The sequence below is a fragment of the Sparus aurata genome, chromosome 12, assembly GCF_900880675.1.
Source record: "Sparus aurata chromosome 12, fSpaAur1.1, whole genome shotgun sequence".
NCBI lineage: Eukaryota > Metazoa > Chordata > Actinopteri > Spariformes > Sparidae > Sparus > Sparus aurata.
Window position 1 is genome coordinate 1,879,827 of NC_044198.1, and position 24,354 is coordinate 1,904,180.

Consider the following 24,354-nt stretch of genomic DNA (forward strand, 5'->3'; position numbering starts at 1 on the left):
AGTGCTGTAAATATATGACCTAGCCCCCTGCTGTGACCCACTTACAGGTCTGGACCCCACAGTTTGTAAATGCTGCCTTAGAAGGTCAGCATGCTGCGCATCAAAGCACTGGATTCTGCTACCTTGTCAATAATGCCATCGCTGTCAAGAACCAGTGTTTTTTTTTTTACATAGGCATTTGGCCGCGTCATCCTCCGGCGACTTTCTTTTTTTCTCTCTGTCCCTCTCGGCACTATGCTCGGCACCGCCTTTTCTCTTTATTTTACCCGGGTCGGGGTCCATCATCTAATCGTCGAAGCCTCGTGTCCTCTCCCGGTCCGCTCACCACACACACACACACACACACACACACACACACACCGCAGCAGGTACCAGACACACGTCACACACCCCTTCCTCCACATGCTGTCTGTGTGGTTGATACGGACTGTTTGGGCGGGTGTTAATCGAAACAAACCAATCGTCTTGTCCTCCTCGCATGCTGCTGGCCTGAGTGGCCTCTGATTGGCCTGGCCTGCCTCTCTGACTAAGAAAAAAAAGGTCAGATAGTCGCGACGCCTGTTAAAAAAAAAAAAAAAGAGAGAGAGAGAGAGAGACAGACAGAGAGAGAGAGAGAGAGAGAGAGAGGCGCAGGCCAGCCGGCCAATCATAGGCCGGCGCTTCGGACATCTCTTTGTTTTTGTCAGTAACAAAATATTTTTCCAGAGAGAGAAAAAATGTCCTCTCTTATTCTTGTCAAACAGTTACAGTCGGATCTAAGAGTAAATATAATAAAAAAACAAGACACGATTGTTTGGGGTTTTAAAACTGAAATTAACATTTAATTGTGTAGATACTCTTTAATTTTGTATTTATGTAGTCTATTTTAAAAAAAGTTCATGTATAAAAAGATAAAACATGGATCTTTTTAAGTAAAAGAAAATCTTGACATTTATCAGTTCATGGCATTTGGTTGTCATCACGTTCACATGTTGACCGCCAGAGGGCGCTCAGGGGTCACACTGGCTGTCGACGTCACACGAAGTCTTCACATGACTGTCAGTGGACGAACACAACAGGAAGAGAGTGTTTGTCTTTGTTGTGGTGAGTATTTGATATTTTATTACATTCAGAACGTGCGTAGAACAGACTTTGTGCTCCTGGTGTTTAATAACGTTGATTTTGTTCTCCTTGGTTGAAGGTTTTCTTTCTCTGCGGTACGTGATGTTTTGCAAGAAGTAACCGAATTTCACTCAAATTTTGGTGAATTGAAGATAATCTTGATTAAAACCGTGTTACGTAGAGATTAAGCCAAAATTTAACAACATTTTTGCATAAACGTGGTCCGTATGTTAACTCGGCAAGTATCTAACCCCTAAAGAGTTGTTGAAAGTACCCAGAATTAAAGAAAATATGACCAGTTCGTCGTTCATTATGCGAAACTTTAAATGCGTCCAATTTTATGCGACGTTTCAACGGAGCTTGGCGTGAAGGTTTTTTAGCACCCGGAAGAGAAAGAAATCAAAACTGCTCCTTGCAGATCGTTGAATTCAGACACACAGCATTTTATTCAGATTAAACAGTTACAACTTCATAAATTGCAGCTCAAGGTTTGGCTCATGCTAATGTATCTTACTGTAGAGTCTGTGCGTTAGCTAAGGGTCCCGACATGTGTGCTCAGTAAACTGTAGGGAGCATTTAAACAGTGTGATAGTGACCATTACATCTGTTAATGAAGCTTCTCAGAGACCTTACTTTAGATAATAAAATACTGTTATTGTGATTGGATTTTATCCCATAACAGGAAAATTCACTTGTTACAACAGCTCAAGATGCATCAAGTACAGGAAGAAGAGTCAGATTAATACGTTTAAAGTTCAATAGAAAATAAATAGAAAAAACTAAAATATTTACATAAAAACAACACAATAGCACAAACAATGTCATGATGTTTTGGTGATAATTATTTGTGGATTATGGTATTTGCAATGTAACTGACCAATGGGCAATGTTTATAAGATAAATGAACATCTATATTCCGATGGAATCATCATCCTTTTTTCTGTTACAAATGGCAATGTTTTTCTATTTGTTGTTCGGAATAAATTTAAGATATTTTTGCAAATGAGGTAAAGGAGTTCATCAGTGATGCAGCTGAACCAAGTGGCCTGCACAAACAGTTAGTTCTTTATAAATCATAAATCTTGACTCATTCCTTCCACAGCAGGCCCTGGCTGTGTGTTACATTGCACAGATATAACTCAGTAAGTTCCATGCAGTGATGTTTACTGACATGTTGGGGCAGATTATTAGATGAGTCTTTTAGATCAGTAGATGCGCTGACAAGATTCATCTTAACTGGTGCTGGCTTAGGAAAAGTTAAATTTGTTCTATTAAGATAGGATAAGACAAGATAAGATGTTCCTTTATTGATCCCCCTTGGGAGAAACCCACAGGTAACGCAGCAGTACAGAGGGAGATAAGTAGCAGCACAAGCTTGTGCTTTCTAGAGGGGTTCTCTTAAGGTTAATACATATTTTTCCAAAATGTAAATCTTTTCACATAACCACAACATTTGGGATTATCCTTCACACAAACTCAATTTCAACAGAATCCTAAAAAAATAAAAATAAAACCATTTTGAGAACAAGGGAAGAAATCTTTCAAGAGCATTAAGAACTAAGTCTCAGTGTCAGTTACTGCATGGAAATATAGAGAGATCAAGCTTGCATTTGTAAACTACTCCTTTAAAATCTGAAGATAATCTGATGATCTGAAGATTTTCACCGGAAAAATGTTGAAAGTGTACTAATTGTGCTGACTCTTTATTCATACAGAGAATAAAAAGCAAATAGCAAATCAAGATTACTTGACGAGAGGGACGCATTGAACACTGCTGGTATGTTGCTCTTCATGTGGGTTGTGATGTGAAAAGATCAAAACTAACTTCCTCCTGATGAGATTCAATTGAGTTTAGTATGAGTATCTTGGCTCAGGGGCTAACTGTTGCAGTTAAGATACATATGCACATTTCTTTTAAAAAGAAAGCACAGCCCATCACACACATCTTAATGATCAGAACATTTCATTTCATCATTTCATTTCACCTGCAGATGCAGCGGCCAGTAGCTTTATCAAACGTTGCTACAATTTTTGTTTTGTTTAAACAAACAGGTATTGCCTATGACAGAAATACATTTATCAGTGTTGGAGAAGAAAGCACAGGTTTTGAAAGCATTGTGGAGTTTACAAATCCATTTCATTATGCAAGCCTGTGCTAAATAATGACAAATAAATCACCCTGAACAGGAAATTGTACTGTTATACTGTAATATACACTGTGTCATATTTTGCCTCACAGAGGTCACCATGGGGTCCGCAGTGGAGAGGACAGAGGAACACGTGAGAGAATATCTGATCTACCGAGGCTTTACTAGCACTTTGAAACATCTGGACAGTGACATCAAAGCTGACAAGGAGAAAGGCTTCAGGGTACGAAGTGGTGAAATGGATGGATATGTTTTGTTTGACTGACTTTTTCAGCAGTTATTTATTCTAACCAGAGAAAGGGATGTTGTTTCACAGAACAGATGAATTTTGGGTCTGTGTTTAATTAACAGCATCTTCTTTGTGCAGGTGGATAAGATCATTGACCAACTGCAGCAGTTTGTCCAGAACTTCGACCTGTTTGGTTTGAAGGAGTACTGGCTTTACCTGGATAGACGTCTGTTCTGCAGGCTGGAGGATGTCTACAGATCCACAGTCAACAAACTGAGAACCAGTCTGTACAGATACTACATCATCAACACCGTCCAGGTGACATCCCATAGAGAAAGCACACACACCAGCCTGTATGATTCTGAAACAGACCAGAAGTTAAAGTCTCCTCTTTCATTCATCTAGAGAGGAAACCTTGAGAAGACTCAGGAGTTTTTCCAGAAGCAGGCATTGGAGCTGCAGGGCCAGGCTGAGTGGCGTGATTGGTTCATCCTGCCATTTATACCGGCCCCTGAGCAGAACCCCACCTTCTCTCCGTACTTTTCCCGTCAGTGGGCTGACACCTTCCTGGTTTCATTGCACAACTTCCTGTCTGTCCTCTTCCAGTGTATGCATATCCTTCAGCTCAATCCACAGCTGTGTTGTTACAAGTATATAGATTCATGTCTGTCCCAGGTTGTGATGTATGTCTGAAACTTAAGATGGGGTCACACTGATGCACTAGCCCTTTTCACACAGAGACATGGTATTATTGCTGCGGCAGCGGTTCTCCAATTCTCTGCCGTTGTTTGTTCACACAGAGCCAAGCATCCACTTTAAAGACAAACCACTGTGTAATTCACACAGCAAGCTGGCGCTGCAGCTCCTAAAGAGGCGTGACGGTACGCGTCATGATGATGACGTCTGTGTGTTTTCATGGCGTTTCCCCGGAGTCTATCTGTCAATCTAAACATGAACCTGCTGACTGTTAATATTCATATGGATGCTGGTATGTGTGCGGTGATCAAGATCCTGACCAACCAAACACTTTGGGAAGTGACAAAGTTAAGTTTTTCACTCTAAATTACATAATAACATAATCACCATCAGTAAACAGGACACTGTCTGGCTCTGACACTCGCGAGGAGGGAGGCTGTTTTCTGGGGAAAAGTTCACTGAAGTCTCGGTCTGGAGGGCTGACTGTCACGGCCATTTTTTCTGCACAAACACTTGGTGAGTTTAAGTTTTTTGCTGGTGTTTTTCAGGCAGAAATGTGATGAAGAGTCGGTATGACAGGGGGGAGCACAGACACTTCTCCATGTACAGACACTTCTCCATGTACATCTGCGGTATTTTTTCCCGCATATAAGTTGCCAAAGACAGTTACATTTACAAGGTTACTGTTGTGTGGTCCTGTAAAATTGCTTTTTGGACATTTCTATATATTTAGTTGAGTGAAGGACCTGTGTAGTTATCAGACTGTCCAATCGACACGCCCTCGCTTTGCGATGCCGTCTCATCCATTCACACTGGTTTGGTTTGCCAATACTGCGCCCCTGATACTATACTATATATAGTCTAACCTTAACCCTAAGCCTAAACATAAGCCTAACCCTACCCTAACCCCTAACCCCTTTTTCCATTTTGCTTTTGTTTTTTTTCTTAAACTAATCTTTTTCTTTTACCCTTTTGTTTCTTTGAGGTGTCCCTTTATGATTTCAGGTTTTAAATAAGAGAGTAGTAAAGTTGGACCTGAGCCTGTGCTGTATTTGGCCTCTTTGTGCCTCCATACACCTATTTCCCCATCACCTAACCCAAACCCTAAGTATAGGGTTATACTATACTCCAGAGGCGGATCAGTGCCGGAGCAAAATTTCTCCCCTTGCAGCCTCTGAGACTTTCACAGGGAGGAGGATGTGGAGAATCCCTGCATCCAAACGACAGTGTGAATGAGGCTACTGTGTCTGTGTCATTTAAACTCTGGGTTTGCTAGTTTCAAGTCCTTAACAGGGTTTTACCCCAGCCAGTCTTGCTGAGTTTTGATGCAGAAGTTCAGAAGGCAACCAGCCTGACAGAAGAGAATGAACAGCTCCGCCAGCTGGTGAGACGAAAAACCATTTACTTGCTAATACATTTAGAAGAATGCTTATTTTAATCTTTTTGTAATGGACTAAAAGATAAGTGCAAACTTTATGTCGCAAGCAATGCCTTTTAAGTGCTTAATCCCAGCACTTTCCAGTGAGCTGCAAAAGATTTCTGCCTGAGAAAAATATATACGGCCACGAGATTCAAAAGCCACATACTCCAGCAACAGCCTTGTGCTTTGGTTTGACAACAGTTAGCAGGAGTCTGGCCTGTTCAATAAAATGTTTCAAAGAGTGGCAGGAGTTCACCTCGGCAGCTGATCTCATCAAGACTCAATGCATTACTGGTACGAGGGCGGTTCACAACAAGAAGATCCATGGTTTGAATTCTGCTGGGGCAGGGCATTTTTGTGCAGATTTTGCATGTCCTCCCCGTGCTTATGTGGTGTCCGGGTACTCTGGTTTACCTCCACCATAAAAACATGCACACAAGGTTGATTCTTAAGTCAGTGCCCTTGAGCAAGGCACTGGCTACGATCTGGAGTTGGTCCCTTTTTGCGAATGTTTACCACTGCTCCCTTGAGATGGGTTAAATGCAGAGTACCAGCTTCACTGTGTTCACTGTGTACTATACTACATTGCATAATATGTGATCAAATTAAGATTACTAAACCATTGTGTTTCCATGGTATGGCACAACTGGTGAGCACTTCTCTCTTGTGCCTGATCACATTTTTATAGACTGGACTACTGGAATATAAAAGTTAATATTCTCAACGTTCAACAGTTTCGGTGCTGCAGCTCTCATGTCACATGGCCCAAGCGGGCAGGTAGGACCATCACAGCAGGTGATAGTATTTGCATGTGTTAGGTTTTATTGCACTTTAAATGTAGACTGTGTACGGGAATTCAAAACATATCTTCAATAGTTGTTGTCTAGCTTAAAAAATCATGTGAAGAAAAGAAAAATCGAAACAAAGGAGCAGCTTCATCCAGATGTCTGAGCCCCTATGTCTAAGGCTGAGCCCAGCCAAACTACAGAAGAAACTCATAACCGCTGTATGACCATAGGTGAGGGTCAGCACCTAGTAGATCAATTTGTAAATGAAAGAATTGCACTCCAGCTCAGCCCGTTTTCACCATAATGGTCCAATACAACGCCTGCATTACTGCTGAGGCCATGACCATCTGCCTGTCAGTCTCACGTTTCATTTACCCTCACTTGTGAACATGACACAGAGATACTTGAACTCCTTTACTAAGACAGAAATTGATTCCCAACATGATATTTGCAAATCAGCTGGAAATCACAGTCAAATGAAGTCGCCAGAAAAACCATTATACGAAGAGTAGAGAAGCAACTCTGAGGTCACCAAACTGCCAGTTACGGGAGGATAAAAAGTCCCACATTAAATAAAGAAAACCCTTCCTCAGGTTTGGAAACATCTCATTATTTAGCAGAAAAGCTCCATTTTATTCTCCTCATTTGATTTAAAGGCTTAATAATTTTGTGAGAAGTTCCACCATTACTTACTTGAGAGTCTTATTTGTGACATATGTAATCAAATTAAGTTAAGGAACAATCCAGCCTCCTCACCTGATTTAGATCAAAACGCACATTATGACATTAAGCAGTCAAGTTTTAAATATTTAATTTGAAGACGTCTGAGGTTAAATCATTTTAATAGTTTTGTCTCAAAAGTTTTGTTAAATAGTTATCATTTTTCTTGTTGTTATATCTGACCCATCTGTGTCGTTTTATGTTCTCCAGGTGTTTGCTCTGCAGACAGAGAGTCGGGACCAGAGAGATAGAGATGAGATGGTCCACCATAAGCTGCCGGTGTACGTCCAGAACATGGACCGCCTTGGAGACACTGAGCTGTGAGACACTAACATCACTATCTTTACTGACGACTGACTACAACTAAGATGGTTGCCATTCTTTTTTTAATGTTCATTGTGTTGACTTTTGATTTAAAAGACGGTCGACAGCATAATGCTTTCAGCCAAAGTTAAAAGGAGTCAATACTTTCCATAAATGGCTAATCTCACTGATGCAGGGGTTTTAATTTAGATTAATTCCGATATACTACAACCTCTGGACATCAGAGAAGAAATCAGAAATTCCTTTATTAGGTTAATAGGTATGAACTACATTCTGGTTTCATATCAGTTTAAGTACTTGAATAGAAAAAAAAACCTGTACCATTCTTGCAGATGACAGCCATCTTAAATCCTCTTTCTTTAGGTCTTTTGAAGGTCTTATATTATAGAATATAATTTCTGTCCTTTGCAGTTTTGTGTTTTCATCCTGATGGGTTTTCTTTCGTACAACCAAGCACAGGACACGTGCAATGTTTCTGATTTTAGCACTTTAGCATGTTAGCTTGTTGTTCAATTTCACCTCAATGCACCGACTGACTGATTTGTATTTACTGGTATTTTTAAAGAATATTTTTCTCTGAATCTATGTTGATTGTATAGAATAGAATCCTTTGCTGAAATTTACAACGTCTAACTTCCAGCTCAATCAAGGGTGTTTAAGTTATTTGCTAATGTGACTTAAAAGTTACAATTATGATTTGAGTCCTGGGATTTATCTCTGAATTCTGAGGATAAAGGCAACAAGGTAATTTATGTCAATTACACAACACAGGGTTGCATAACGAAGTGAAATTTGTAGTTCCTTCATGCTACACAAACATAAAATACATCAAATATCCATACAATTTTGAGTCTGATTTTCTGAGTAATGCCAGAGAAGTCAGATGTTTGGGACTAAACTAAGAATTCTCACTCAATTCTATAATTAAATGAATATATTTGCAATTTTTCTTTAATGTTTACTGTCCATTGCACATACAGCTGTATTATGAGAGGAAAACATGAGGAGGGAGGAATGTGAGGAAGTCTTTGTTACAAGCTGTCAACGTGCAGAGTCACTTTTAGAATACTTTTAAAGCAGCTTGAACAGCTGAGTTATTTTGTGCTCATAAAATATCTATATACATATATACATATTTATTAAGCTGTTACTTATTTTATTGTTAATGATACAGTATGGTATTTTTCACTGTGCTGTGCTGTGTGCTGTGATGCAGTTGACGTTGCCAAATAAACAATTCACCAGATGAATTGTTGTTTCTTGTCAGTACAGTCAATTATTTTTGAAATTTCATTTTCCAAACGGTACGCTCTAAAGTACATTCAGTACACTCTAAAATGAATGCTACTAATAAAACACATAATGTGATGTCTAACTCGAAATTTTAAGTTGAAGCGATTTAAAGGGACATAGTGAATAGTGACTGACACAAGCACAAGTCGTTTTTCCTTCTGCAGCAAAGACCAAAATGGTATTTGTCAACAAATATACAGTATAAGAGTCTGACTGAATTATCAGTTAGCAGATCTTTGTTCTTTCACTGCAAATTCAATTTTTCCTATGGTTGCTGCACAGCGTCCCATGGTTGTAATCAGATAACGCTTCTTGGTAAGTGCCTCTTCTTGTTTTGGTTGCGCATCAACAGACTTTTTTGTGGGGAAAATTAATTCTGGTGGACAGGCTTAAAAGTGAAGCTTATAGGGAACTAAACTATATGTGGATGTTTCCACAGCCATTACACTGTACAATTTGTACATACTGCAGAATGATAAGTAGAAGCAAAAAGTTGTCTATTGCGACGCCATTTAAGTGAACTGATAACCTCCAACACATCACTGAGGTAAGTGACACCTGTTACTTGCTGATCGTGCTGTATGGAAAACGACTTGTGCCATGCTTTATCCCAGCCTCTGACAATACGGACTTTCAGCAGTGACGGTTGGGAGGTTTGGCTACAGCATTAAAGAAGACAAAAAGAAGCTCCATACTACACATGTGTGATTCTATGATGACACTCCCTGACATTGTAATCCAACAATCTACTATGTGAGAGCTCCTGGTATGCCATAACCAGGAGAATGTCAAACGTATTCAAAGGTAGTTGTAGAAAAAGCATTTGTAAGGGTTACATGTTGCATAGTGTTGTTTGTTTTTCAAATGTTTGGCGGACGCCGAAGCTGTCCCTCTACCCTCCCTGCTTAAAGTCACTTGTAGCTGCATGGTCGGCTACAGCAGAGGCAACTGAACTGTATAAAAACTTGACACACAAGGTTTGAAAAGAAACATTTGAAATACTGCTGCTTGTTAAAGTAACAAACACATCCCTGACTTTTACACTCCTCCTTTAGCCCTTTTACTACAGCAAGGAAAAAATAAAACCATCACTGTATTTCCACAGCATTTCATAATATTTATATTTAACATATTCTTTTACTGGACCCTTACTGATGGTGACTCATTCAGGGTGTATCCTGACCTTCGCCCATGAGTAAAACTGGATTTGGCCCCAGTAAGCCCCCCAACCCCTCAGGGGGATAAAAAAGCGGCAACATCCCGCAACCCTCACGGAAAAAGCGGAAAAGAAAACTAAATGAAATATTCTTTTACTGTTTTCCTCTTGTCCCTCTGACATATTTGTCTTAAATGTTGTTCTCTAATATTTCAAATGTAAAAATGTTTTTATAAGATTTCCCCTAAAAAGAAACACTAAAGACTCTCACACCAGTATTTAAACAGCAAATTGTGATTGAGCTCATCAGGGTGAATGAAATATTATGCAATGACTTAAATTGTGGTAGACAAATGCACAAATTTGCAAAGGTGACCAACAGACAACTTTCATGAGAGACCTCTACTAACTTGAGTAGCTATTGTGACTGAATAGCACAAGCGTATTCCTGGCTAGCAGGCACATTAGCAGGTAACTAACATTAGATTACTTACAAGTGACTGTCTCTGAAGGAAAAAAAGATTAACTTTGCTGTACACCTCACACTTTCAGGTGTCACTTAACAGTAACAAGGTCAGAGATAATATAAAGATCAAACATTTTTTTTTTGCATTTGGCTGAGGTGGAAAAGACGTTGTACAGTCAAAATCAAAATGAGACTCAGTGCAGTGGAAACAGACCTAGCAGATACATTTACATGGCGTAAATGTTCACTGATGCTTCTGATGCACTGAAGAGATGAAAATAGCAGTAAGGAGAAATGAAATGAAAAAATGAGAAGACGTGTTAATGGATAGAACTAGGAAAATGTCTTTGCATGCTCTGAAATTTTGACTTAATAGGTTGGATCCAGTTGTTCTCATTCAGTGTTGTTTAACTTCCTCACTCTTTGCTGTCTCTGCCCTCTTAGGGACTTAGTGTCGAGCCAGCGTGCTGTTAGCACTGGCACCACTCCATCCAGAAACTTCTTCTCTACATTCCTACCGCAGGGGAGACGCACCCCTGTGAAACCGCCTCAGATCACCGCTGGAACCTCGCCAGGCCAGGTAGCAGTGGGCAGAAAGGACCCACCAACCATTCCGGTGAGAGAGTGGCAAGTGTTGGAGTTTAAACTTTTGATTGAAAGTAGGAAATCGAGTATCTTTCCAAGCAGGTCATGGCAGCTGTGAGTTCAGCTGCTGCACAATATAGGTCCACTAGTTTCTCCTCCAAGGAAATGCAACTTCTTGTGACTAATAAAGATTCACGTTTTAACTACAACTCTCAAGAGATCCTCTATTGTCTTATTCTTCATCTGAGTTGAGATTTTGAAAAGTACTATCCCTTCAGAACCCTGTAGGTACTCAAGTTCTGGCTTTGATCATGTCCCAGTGACAAAATTGGAAGACATCAGCATTGTGAGTGGTTCTGATGTGTGATCATTTTATGTGTTCAAATTCAATTTGTCCTTTCTAGCCTTCAAAGTCAAAGGAGGCAGTCCAACCCAAGGAGGTGAAGCCAGTTTCCAGCCAGGCTTCAACCAGTGAACCTGCAACCTCCCAGTCCCAACAGGCAACAACCCAGTCAACAAACCAGCCGACAAACCAAAGACACAAGAGAATCCAGGATCATGAGAAGGAGAGGAAAGAGCTGTTCTCCAAACCACCATCACAGGTACCTGGGGGGTGGTACTGGGGGAAGTTAAACATGAGGTCACACCTGTTGGGCACATCTTATAAAATCCAGTGTGTCAGTCAGTTTTAATAAATCTCATTTTAACGAATCTACACTTCGGGTAGTGTAAGAAAAGAAGATAATACATATTTAGCATTCAGGTATAAAGTTATAAGTATAGCCAGGTGATGATTAGCTTAGCTTGGAATAAAGACTGGAAGCAAAATGAAATAGTTTCCCTTGCTCTCTCCAGGGTTAAAACATACACTTATCGTTACCAATTAACACTTTGTCTTGTTTGCTTGACTGGTACACAGACAGATGTGTAAAATTGACAAGTGGTGGTCTTCAACACAGAGCTGAATGCTGGAACTATTTATGGAAGAACAACATCTGGGCATGAATTCAATGCTGGGAGTCCATGCTAAGAATACACTCCCTTTGATAAACTGTTTTAACCTATTGTCGGATTGTGGCTGGGCTAGACAACTTGCGAACTCTAATTATGGTGCATCCCATTTATCTCTCAAGACGAAAGTTGGTGAATGGAGTGACGTAATACCAAAGTTGACTGCAGCCCAATACAGCAAGTGGTAAAAACTGTTCTAGCCAGTTAAGTTATTAGCTATTGTAGCAGTACCAGTGGATAACATTGCATTATGTGGTAAACACCACAGCAACAAGTCCAAATAATAATAATAATAATAATAATAATAATAATAATAATAATAATAATAATAATAATAATAATAATAATAATAATAATAATGATAATAAAGTTTCACAGTACTGTGTATAAGAAGGCTAATAAACTGAGAGCTGAGCAGCCATCTTGGATTTTGAGGTTGGGGTTGGTGAACTGCGGACATCCAACTTCAGGGGATATTCCAGTTAAAACTGCTGAGAAAAATGGAATGGACCATTGGGTACAAGGCAGCTCTTTTGGCGAGTAGGTTTGGCTGGCCAGTAGGCATGTTACCAGCTAGCTAGCTACTGGATCGCTCGCCAACCACTGTAGCTCTTTACCCAGCTCTAGGGTAGTCATTTCAAACCAATCTTCCATTACCACCTGTTTCTCAAGGACGCATAAAGAAATGTTTTGCTTGGACTGAGTGCTTATTATAGTACACATAGCCAGGAGGAGCTATTCTGTTCAAATGGACTGTTTATGTTTGAAGTGTGGTTGTTGGCATTGCTTACTGGGACTGGACGTTGAATGCTTACACATTGATAACATCTGTTTATGTGTTTTCTTCAGACACTTGAGAAAAAGGGGGAGGCGGCAGAAGTAGAGCCCGCTGCCGAGACCTCCAGTGACACTCCTGAGTCCCCCTCTTCAAATAACAAGAGCTGTGGAGGAGAATCAGAGGGTGGAGGTCTGTCAGCAGAACAGCCTTTTATCAAACTCAGCCAGGAAGAATATGGAGAACACCACTCCTCCATCATGCACTGCAGGTCTGCTCAAAGTGGAGAAAGATGGACATTTATGAGTCTGTTTGGTTCTTGAAAAAAGTAACTGATTGGACATTTTTTCTCTCTCCCTCATCTGTTTTCCAGGGTTGACTGTTCTGGTCGTCGGGTTGCCAGTTTGGATGTAGACGGGGTCATCAAGGTGAGTCTGCATCATTTATCTTTTTTGTGTATTCATTAGAAAGCCTTATTCCTACTCCTTCTCCTCTTCCTCTTCCACAGGTATGGTCCTTCAACCCAATCATGCAGACCAAAGCCACCATTATGTCAAAGTCTCCTCTGCTGTCTCTGGAATGGGCCACCAAACCTGACAGACTGGTATGAATATGTGGTCATCCTCAAATGAACGGGGCATAGACATTTTACCAGCATTAATCAGGTTTCTGTTAATACTTAAACATAGAGCATTTAAATGGTTACATTCAGTCATCAATAATTAACTCATAACTGTCCTCAGAATAAATACAATAATCCTGTGAGAATTCCTACAATTTATGATATAGTTTGCTTGGTAGTATTCAGTCTCTCAACTGTTAACATAAAAGTGTGTGTGTGTGTGTGTGTGTGTGTGTGTGTGTGGTCAGTTGTTACTAGGCAGCGGTGTTGGCACAGTGCGACTGTATGATACGGACGCCAAGAAAAACCTCTATGAGATGAACATTGATGAAACTCATCCACGGTAAATCTGTGTGTCTGTCTGATGTACAGTGGTCAGTAAATGTAGCTACTATATGTAGAGCTGCTAGAACAGTTAGAAAAACTCATAACAACAGTTCAACATTTTGGGAATGTATTTTCTTTCTATCTGAGAGTGTGATGAGAAGATGTGTGAGGGACAAAGCTGGAGTCAGAGCATTGCCAGCCTAGCTTACATAATGTCTATGAGCAGGGGAAACACCTAGCCGGCCTCTTTTCAAAGTTAAAAAGTAAACCTAAACCTCAAAGGCCAGCCAGATTAGGAGGCTGTATCCTGCTAATGTAAATCACACAGCAGATCTGCAAGGATGTTATTAGCTGGAGGGACAATTTGTGCCAAATATCAGCAACAAGTTTTAAAGTTATATTATGTTAAAATATTACTTTGGTTAAAGTCAAGTAAAGTACTATGTACTTAAGAACTTGATGGGAGAAAGTCTTTTCCAGCACAAAGTGGCCAAACTCTCCCATCATCAACACAAGATCGTGGTGAAAGAGTAATGCAAGTTTGGACAGAAATGAATGTTGTACAGTTCTGCATAAGCTTATTAAAAAGATGGTCACGGTCAATGAGGGCTGTAATAAAAGCTAAAGGAGGTTCAATTAGATAATAGTGTGAAACTGTTTTTTGGAAGGGCAGTGTATTACTTTATTACTAAAATAAACTGGAAACACTACACGAGATGTGCAATGTGTCACATTGCAGTGAATAATATTTGCTGTTGAAGTACAAATTCTGATAAAAAGTCCCCCCTGTGCCTTTCAGTATCTTGTCTCTAGCCTGCAGTCCCAGCGGTTCGTCATTTGTCTGTTCAGCTGCAGCTGTCAGTCGTTCTGGGAGCTCTGATTCTGTTCCTCGACTTCCTTTCCCTGTGTCTGGACAACTGCTGCTCTGGGACACCAAGACTGTCAAACAACAGGTAATTAACCAGCCAGTTAATTCAGAGTTCATTTCACTCCTATAGCAGGAATGTAAAACTCACTATGGACCGGTTCAGAAAGTATCTAATCAATCTGTTTTCAAAATGTATCAAAATTGATGCAGCAGAACCAGAAATTATCTTCTCTACTCCACACATTCTTCGTCACGGTCAAAATCTGGTGCTCATATTACCCACACTGCAACTGGACAGCTGACGGTTATATCAGAAAATTCCTTCATCTGTGGTGTCATCAATGTTCTGTTTGTATCTCAGCTCCAGTTCTCTTTAGAACCTGAACCAGTAGCCATTAACTGCACAGCCTTCAACCACAATGGAAATCTGCTGGTGACTGGAGCTGCTGATGGAGTCATCAGACTGTTTGGTCAGTGTTCATCATGAGTATTTTCAGTGTATAATCTTCTGTAGACTATTCAGATCTCATAAATAATGACAGATGACTGTAATTGCTACCAGACCCTGAGGGCTTCTTTCAAAATATGTATTTTCCTGGGCCCGTATTCACAAAGACTTTTATCTTAACGTTAGGAGTACTCCTAAATCGGACTAAAAGTTTTTATGTAGGAGTCGTTTCTTAAAAGTAATTCACAAAGCCGCTGAGACCTACTTTTAGTTATGAAAACAGTGAACTCCTAAACTAGAAGTAACTCTCTGTTGCTATGGATGACGTCATTTTATAAGGACGCACTTAGAGGCGGTGACAACGGTGATTGGTTGTTGAGTGACAGGGCAGCCCATTGAAAAGTCATTTAGGCTACGCAATGCATGAAGTGAAAATAAGGAAGCTGCCTACAAGCCCATGACAAAGCCTATGAAAAGGTATTGGATAAAGAAATGTATTTGAGGAGAATTAAGTGCCCCCCCCCCCCCCCAAAAAAAAAAAAAAAAAAATACAGATTAGAAGATTGCGATGAAAAGCTGCGTCAAACCACTCTCTATTAAAATTTGGGAATTGTGTGTTGATCCGGGCCATTTCCCAACAATGTCCAGTATATTGCAACGTGCGTCAAAGACAATTTGTGTATTGATGGAATGCAACTTTTTCCGATTGACAAAAGCCCTATTCGCACGGGACTAGTATAACCTGGGGACCTCCAGTAATTTGTAATAATTGCGGAGGTCGTCTGTGATCTTAATCCCGTGCAAATCTGCCATGTCCTTAATTTGTAAAGAGTAACGCACCGCAAATTACCTATCATATTTCACCAAACACGGAGGTCATGTGAAAATATTACTCCCATGCGAATCGGCATCTATGTGATTTGGGGTGGTTTTTCTTAAGGTTTTTGGTGTTTTCCACGCCTTTTTCTGCCTTTTTCCCAGTTGAGAATTATGGAGGCTGCGTTGGGAATTTTGAATGAAAGTTTTGACAGCATTTTGGGTGCAAATTCAGGAGGCTCATCAGAAGAGTGAAATCTCGAAAGATGATTAGATGGATTACATGCATGGCAGCATGCGGTAAGGAGCATTTTTCCATCTTTCAACAGGCTCACCAGTTATTATATTAAAAATATCCATATCTAACCGTTGTGCTGCTCCAACAAGGGCTCCGGTGCGATCGACCCGGGGGATAATGTCAGTAAATTCGAGTTAAAACACAGACTTCGCTTATCCTGTGTGAATGCGCCGCACGAAACACAGACGTGGTGGGATCATTTCTAAATCACTTGATTTAAGCTGCATTTTCCCCGTAGCCAAATACCGGAGCTTTGCCAAACATTTGAACTCCGGCGTTATTGGATTGTTTCGGTTGGTTGGGGACATTAGTGCGTCCCTCACCAACGCAACCACAACTTCAATCCCTTCACGGTCCATCAGACATTGTTTTAATAATTCCCTGTCATTTAGCGTCTCCAAAACATTTGGCTGTGACCAGGTCTAGTGAGTTAGGAGTCCTCTGGACTACTTCTAAGGTCTCCCAGACTTAGGTGCTACTTTTAGGCTTAAAATGTTTTGTGAATAACTCTTATTTAAAAAAATTAGGAGTCCTAAAGTTACAACTGACACGCCCATTATTTTTAGGAGTTGCTCCTAAATTCGCCTGTTAGGAGCTACTTTTAGCCTTAAGATTCTTTGTGAATACGGGCCCTGATTGAGTAAATATACTGCCTTCTGTATTTTCTGCTGTAGACATGCAGCGCTATGAGAGCGCTATGAGCTGGAGAGCTCATGATGGGGAAGTTTACAGTGTGGAGTTCAGCTACGATGAAAACACTGTCTTCAGCATCGGTGAAGATGGAAAGGTGTGTATGTGTGTGTTCATTTTGTGAAAAACTCATCATGGTGACAGGATGAAGATAGCACTGTTGAGTTTGTGTGTGTGTGTGTGTGTGTGTGTGTGTGTGTGTGTGTGTGTGTGTGTGTGTTATGTGTTCAGTTCATCCAGTGGAACATCCATCGGTGTGGGGTGAAGCAGTCAGAGCAGGTTTTACCTCAGGACGCCACCGGGCCCTTCGTCCTGTCAGGGTACAGTGGATACAAACAGGTAAGTAGTGTAGCTTTACCCCTTGCAGCAAACCATGATGCTACAAGAGTTACAAGGAATAAGGTCTAAAAAACTGACACCTTGGTGTCTAAATCTTCTTCAGGTTCAGGTTCCTCGAGGTCGACTCTTCGCCTTTGACTCTGAAGGACAACATGTTCTTACCTGTTCCAGCACCGGAGGACTCGTATACAGAGTAAATACGCCTTCATTTAACATTATTTTTTCTTTTACATTTTAGGGCATTTATCAGACGCTTTTGTCCAAAGCGACTTACAGTAATTTATACATACATTCACACTGATGGTGGTGGATGCCATGCAAGGTGCCGATCGGCATATCAGGAGCAGTTTGTGGTTCAGTATCTTCCCCAAGGACACTTCGACATGCAGACCAGGGGAATCAAACCAGCGACCTTTCGATAACAAGATGCTAGCTCTACCCCTGAGCCATCTTCACCCTCATGTATATACCTGTAACTTAAATTCTTGAAATGCTCTTTAAAATGTGTTTATATTTTTTTTAATTAATAGTGTAATGTATTTTTTGATGTTGATGATTTGTTTCAATTTATGTTTAATCATTTTTAATTTGTCGTTATTTTTGTTGTTACATTTATATTAACACTTTTTGTCTGGTTTTAATGCAGTTTGATTTTCCCTCAGCTCTTCTTTAAAGACAAGTAAAGGAATAATCAGTCTTTTTAAAGTTGTAGCTGTTTTTAAAAAAACGAAACCTCTTGAATAGTTCTATCATTTTGAATCTTTAAATTTGTGTAAGACCTTTTGTTGTTCTGTTTCCCTTTTGTAGGGTAAAATTAATATTTTCCATCTACATCATGTTAAAAAGCTTGATTTGTTAACGTGTTCCCCCTTTCACCTCCACTTCTTCCAGCTGACCAGTGGGGAGCAGGCTCTGGATAGCGTGCTGTCACTGGGTGGGCACAAAGCACCGGTGGTTACGGTTGACTGGTGCTCGGCGGTGGACTGCGGCACCTGCCTGACTGCCTCCATGGACGGGAAGATCAAACTGAGCACACTTCTGGCACAGAAGTCCTGACTGAAGACACTTTAGGGGTCAGGTCATCCAGGTTTACAATAAACTGATTCAGTGTGTTCAATCACTGAATCATCAATCAATCATCACCTGTTATAAATTCATATTAACATTAAAATTCCACTGAAAGTAAATCTAGAAGCATGGTTATTTCTTAAAGCTGCATTTGTTCATTTTGCTAGGCCTCTTGGGGCAGATGAACTCCAGACTCACAGCCCTGTTGTGGCTCCATATTACCAACATATTACTATTAATGAGACAAACTAGGGCAGGGTGGGCTGTGTACAGTGGCCTTTTCAGTGCAGGAACCTGAAGTCCTTTTCATTTTGTATTTTGAATTTTTTTTTACTCTATTTGAAAACAAATTTAAGAGCTAGCCAGATCAATATCTTTACAGGAGGCGGTTGTGCTTCTGTGCTTTTATTACGAAAAAGTTTCTTGTTGCTGCTTGAACAAAGATAGTGATTACATTTTGTTCCAAACTTTAGCAGTTAAACTTTAAGCTGCCACCACATCAACATGCCACAACCTTTGTTAGCCCAGTCTGGTCTGGCAAGAGAAAACTCACACCACAACCTGAAATGATAATACATAAACATAACCTTTATTGAAATTCAAGTTCATTAAAACTATGACTAGAAACCCTGATTTAAAATGGCCCTACAGACGTCAACACAAAAAGCCAATTTAAAACACCCTTAACCCGTGGTCCACACTGCCTGCTTGTTTCTGGTGTGACAGCTGAACTGCAGAGGATCACCAGCTATGTGTGTGTGCACACAGGCAGTGCTGCCTACCATATCTTTATGCTGTGATGATTATCAATAAATATGATGACCCAATTTTTAGCGGGAGCTGTCTGGCTTTCACTGCCGGGGACCGATACTGTTTTCCGGGTGGAAGTTGCTTGGACAGAAGGGTGACGAAACTTTTCCACATTTAATTCAGCATTTTTTCCTCATATATTTCCTCATAGTATCCAAAGACACTGCCTGCTACCACTTTGCGTTGTTTGGTCCTGTAACCTTGCTTTATGGGTTGAAGTCTCTATTTTAATTTGGGCAGTATTCAGGATAAGGATATGTTCAGTTGTCCAACTGTGAACACTGTCAAAATGTCACATCCCTGTTCCACGCTGCAGGCTTGTCCTTACACACAGTCGTTGATTCGCCTCTGTTGCAGCTCTGTTACTACCTCAGCTGGTGGATCAGGTGGGAAAAGAAACTGTCTCCCCAGTCCGCCTCTGTAACTTTCATATAGACAGATGGGTGGAATTATGGTACAATATTCATGGCTTGAAACGGTGATGTGAATGGGGCTCAAGGCGGTGCAGAGGTGAGCCTTCATTGCACCGCTATTGCAGAAACTCTCTCTGAAAAGGGTTGCTGGACAACAGGCGAACCTATGGGGGCAAACATCCTTACGTTCACTTTTGGTTCTGTCTGCCCTCATAGGTTCGCTTTAGCTGCCGTCCTGATATCTGGTCAATATCGTGCAAAAAAATCACGTTATTTTTCCTACTGACAACACTCAGTAACCTCGATCAACAGGGACATGGGTCTCCTTTAATGTCTCAGCTGTTCTGAAGTCTCTACCGCGTCCATCAGTCGGCAGCAGTGGCTGCTCTCCGCCACAGGAGGCGGGGCGCCCTGTGCTGGAATTCCTTCCAGCGAAGAAGAAGCAGGGGCAATGAACACACAGCTAGCAGCGAAGAGAAGAACATGTACGACATGTAATTATTGTAGCTCGGTAATCCTGGTGTAACACACAACGATTCCACGAAAAGAGTTCAAAATAAATCCAGGCGGAGGTGAATTCAAACGACATATTGTGTTACTACCAGAAAGAACATGCTGTCGTTGTTGTGACTTGAAGACGAGGGGAGCTAGCCAGCTACACCGTTAGCTTGTTTACAGTTCGGTTCTGTTTCGGTTTTGTGTTTAATGTCACTGGGCTCCGGTACCGCGTGCAGACATGGAGAGCCTGTACAAGCGGAAAATGTTCGCATCGATGCGGAAAACCAAAGTGGACGCATCGAAGAAGCGGCAGATCGGCCTACCCGCCTCCATCCTGGACGACAGTGACGAAGGCTCCTTCTCCTCCTCTTCCTCCGGATCCCAATCCGACTTCCAGAGCTCCCCGGAGGAGGACAGCGAACAGGAGGACCGGGACCGGAGCGATTCCGGGGCGACTTCAAGCGACGACAGCCGCTCGGTGACGCGCAGAAAGCGCTCGTTCCTCGGGGGCGATGACAGTTCCTCGTCCTCCAGTGCCGAGGAAGACGATGACGAGTCAGAGGACAGGAGCCAGCCGAAGAGGATGGTTCAGCCCAGGAAGCGGAGCAGGCTGCAGCGGCAGGACGAGTCGGACTCGGACCATGCTGAGGAGAAGCAGAGAGAGGAGGCGGAGAAGGCGAAGAGGAGGCAGAGACACAACAAGCTTCTGGCTCTTTCCCGGAGGATGAAAGCCCGGGTCCCGAGCCGGAGGAGGAGCCGCCTGAAGCAGGTACACCTTTGGGGTTTGTGGTTCAACAGGCGCTGTGTTATAATCTCGACATATTACGTCCATTAAAGTCCAGTTTGTTTGTTCACTGACCAGTTCAAATTAAAGTATGTGATATGTGTTTACTCTCAGGGTGGGAGTGATGTGGAAGAATCTAAAGAAGCTGAGGATGAGGCCGCTGGTGATGGAGGCGGAGGAGAAAACGGCAGCAAGAAAGAGGCTTCAGAAAGTGATGAAGGAGGCAGAAAAGAGGAGAAGGACGAAGAAGAAAAAGTAGAACCACGCCACGGAGGAAAGCGAATAGTTTAAATGTGAAGAATAAAAAAGTTTTTTTCTCCTACAGCATTTAAAACAAAGACACTAAGAACCGTAGCTTTGACATTTTTCCATTGTCATATCTGTTGCTATAGAAACAGACATTGATGACATGCAACAAGAGGTACATATCTGTGGGACAGACATGTTGACCCATTACAACGTGCACTTTTTTTTAAGGAAGTGGAGCCTAAAGTGGGAAACAGCCTTGGTGTGATGCTGAGATCATAAAGTGGCTCATGGATGCATTGCTACTGGTTCAGTGTCATATAATCATTGTTAATGATCCACCCTGCTCATCTAATGACATCAGTCAAGTCACTTTTATTTATTTATCAAAGTCACTGCTCCTAGATGTTGATCGCAGATAGATGTCATGTCACTCATGTTCATCTGTCAGGTGCACCTTCTTCACTTTCAGTGTGTCTTTTGTTAATATTACTGCTTGAGAAAGAAGAGTGTGGAGCTTCATCACTGTCACATGACATGGGCCTGGCTGAAATATCACTACAAACAATGACACACGGATATAAATGGGTTCCTAATCCTGACCAAGTATTATTGTGGAAATAAGAACTTGATGTGAAGTAAAATAGTAAGTCAAGAATATAACAATAAGTTCCAAATAGTACAAAAAACCCCAGTCTCCTGTTGGAGGGTCCTATGCACTAAATTTAACTACAACAGCAAGCTCCGGACCCAGACATTGTTGCTTTACACTCAGTTGTAATAGTGGAACTGAGGTGTGTGTAATGAAGAAATCTGTTCAAAAAAAGAGACAGGCTTTCTATGTGTGAGCTGGCCCGAATAAACCCAAAACCCCAGTGAGACCTAATGGTACCAGGACAGAGCTCCTCAACACACACTGCTTGCCCAGGCTTTCTTCTTCGTTCCCATAAAAAAGGGGCATTTCGTATGTCATTTGACAAAAGGCAGGAATGCTGCAGAACATTACTGTCTAAATCGGGTAACCAGTAGATTTATTGCAGGACTCTGCGCGCTACAGTTGATTTCTAACATGACAACTGCACATCTTTCGCTCTTAAAGCAGATATTTAACAATCATACTCAAGAATTACTTTTAGGTCTGGCACTATCTAATAAAGGACATGTGGTAGCATCATCACATAGCTTTTTGCCAAATCAAGGTGAAATAATTTAATTGACTGAATATTATCTGAGATGAATACCAACTGCCTATAATCTTTTTGTAATCGTTTCTTATTCATTGAAATATACCAGCAGTATAAAACCGACTTCAGATAAACAGGACCAGACATGAAAACACAACTAAATGGTAATTTCACATGTGAAGGAATATTCTTATGTTATTGTAGCCTGTGTAAATGGTCAGGGAGCAAGTACACATCCTTGTTCATGAATGTAACAATGCAGCTCAACACGTTTGCAAATACATAGACTAAAACATATTCCCTCAGCTGAGAAACAGTATGACTGGTTACTTCAGATTAATGAGAAAGCTGACCAAATGTCTGCTTATTGTTTTTACCCTGTAAACTGAGAAGCGGTTACAGAGAGTAGATGGATGGTTAAAGGAGCTGATGAGTGAAAGGCACTATTAAGACGATTCAAGCCGAAACCCTGGACATAAGCTTGTCTGGACCTGGTCAGGTCTGTAGCATCAATGATCCTGGTGTTCTAGGCAGGCTAACAGAGAGGCACCTTCATGACACAGCAGCATTAATTATGATGTTAGAAACAACACAAACACTTGGTGTTGTGTTTAAGACATTTTCATTATTTTCTATCATAACTAAAATAGCAAATTAAACAAATATATTTGACCACTTAATTGACAATGAGATGCCTTTGTTAGAGGCCAAGGTTATCAACCAAACAGTCCAAAAATGATCACTTTCAATAATCCATAGCACAGAAAGACTGTGAGCATTTCACATTTGTTTTTGTTTTTCCTCCTGAAAATGAACCATTGGGACTGAGCGCCAGAAGCATTCGTTTGAGTTAAGTTCTGATAAACATAGACAATAAGTTGGGATGTTCATTCTGGATCTTTAGGAACAGTAAAAGGTAAAGAAAATATAAAGATTAAGGGTCCACTTACTACCTTTTCTGGTGCCTTCAGCTGCACCTCACACTCCTGAATGAATGGAGCTGCTCTACTTATAGTTTTGTTGTTAAGAGAGGGTCTCTGCATTATATGTGAGTGTCCACTGACTCCTGGTTGATGACATTTGAGTCTTTCCTAGTCAGGCTGCTATTTTCAATGTTGATGGATCTGTTGATTATTTTAATTAATGGATTAGTTGTTTGGTCTGGAAAATGTCAGAAAATGTTGAAGAATAATGAGTATTGTTTCCCAAAGCCCAATATAATGTCCTCAAATGACTTGTTTGGTCCTCAGCCCAAAGATATTCAGTTATCTGTCATAGAAGAGGAAGGACACCAGAAAATATTCACATTTGAGACGCTGAAATTTTGACTATTAAAAAACTACTCAACTGATCTATTAATTTTATAAACTGCTGGTGATTAAGTTGACGATGAGTAATTTAATTATGACAGCTCAATTAGTGCTAGATTTGCTTTCACAGACACATCATTGACCAGAAGCCAGTTGACTAAAAGTTTACAGCTCAGTCTTGTGATGACACCCGAGCCAGTTCCATTTGGTAAAAGACAACTTTGAGCTGCAGTTGACAACTCAAAATATTACCAAAGATTGTGTGTTTAATAGCAAAAAACATAAATAACTCTCGGAGTAAAGCCACTGAGTTGATAAATATCCAGTAAAATGTTATCACAGCTATTAAAGAAGACAGGACTATTTAAATAAGATTTGTATGTGAAGTTTGAATATGTCATCTGAGCTTCTGGACATTTCACCAAAATATAGAAGTATAATTACTGTTCACTTTTTGCCCTCGCTGTAAGCATTTCATTCAACTTGGTCTGTCATGTCTGTAGATGGTAACATTAATATAACTGGAGAAGGAATACAGTTTTTGTTGTACTGTATATAGAATTCATTTGGGAATCCAACCCAAACACTTTCTTTGTACTCTTTTTTTTGGGGGGGCCTTTTATCGGCTTTATTGTTAGTACAGGTATGACAGGAAACGGGATGAGAGAGAGGGGGAGAGACACGCAGCAAAGGACACCCTGGCCGGGACTTGAACCCGGGGCCACCGCAGCGAGGACAAAGCCTCTGCACATGGGACGCCCCCTCTGCCAACTGAGCCAAACGGCGCCCCTTCTTTGTACTTTTTAATTATTTTTTTTTCTCTTCAAACTGTCACAGTGCTGCATTCATGTCTTAATGAATAAATTGGACACATTATGTCCCGAATCAAAAGTTTGCACTTTTTTTCTTCTTTGTTGTCATT

General features: G+C 40.9%; 2 protein-coding genes across 3 annotated transcripts; both read left to right on the forward strand.

Moving 5' to 3' along the window:
- The first annotated feature begins 971 nt into the window (after positions 1-971).
- On the forward strand, positions 972-18,310 carry wdr91 (WD repeat domain 91). Of its 2 annotated transcripts, XM_030435143.1 has the most exons (19): positions 977-1,083; positions 2,817-2,878; positions 3,341-3,471; positions 3,616-3,795; positions 3,883-4,090; positions 5,475-5,557; positions 7,312-7,421; positions 10,785-10,956; positions 11,330-11,527; positions 12,786-12,982; positions 13,085-13,139; positions 13,220-13,315; positions 13,582-13,676; positions 14,460-14,613; positions 14,890-14,998; positions 16,765-16,877; positions 17,012-17,119; positions 17,223-17,312; positions 18,011-18,310. In XM_030435143.1, exons 3-19 carry the CDS (start codon positions 3,349-3,351, stop codon positions 18,173-18,175), a joined length of 2,256 nt encoding a protein of 751 aa, XP_030291003.1. In that variant the 5' UTR covers positions 977-1,083; positions 2,817-2,878; positions 3,341-3,348; the 3' UTR covers positions 18,176-18,310. The 2 variants fall into 2 exon arrangements, with proteins under 2 accessions (XP_030291002.1, XP_030291003.1); XM_030435142.1 differs by lacking the exon at positions 2,817-2,878 and having other exon boundaries at positions 972-1,083.
- A 1,475-nt stretch (positions 18,311-19,785) lies between these two features.
- Positions 19,786-24,323, forward strand: ccdc82 (coiled-coil domain containing 82). The gene is made up of 2 exons (XM_030435144.1): positions 19,786-20,677; positions 20,807-24,323. Exons 1-2 carry the CDS (start codon positions 20,147-20,149, stop codon positions 20,981-20,983), a joined length of 708 nt encoding a protein of 235 aa, XP_030291004.1. The 5' UTR covers positions 19,786-20,146; the 3' UTR covers positions 20,984-24,323.
- The last annotated feature ends 31 nt before the right edge of the window (positions 24,324-24,354 follow it).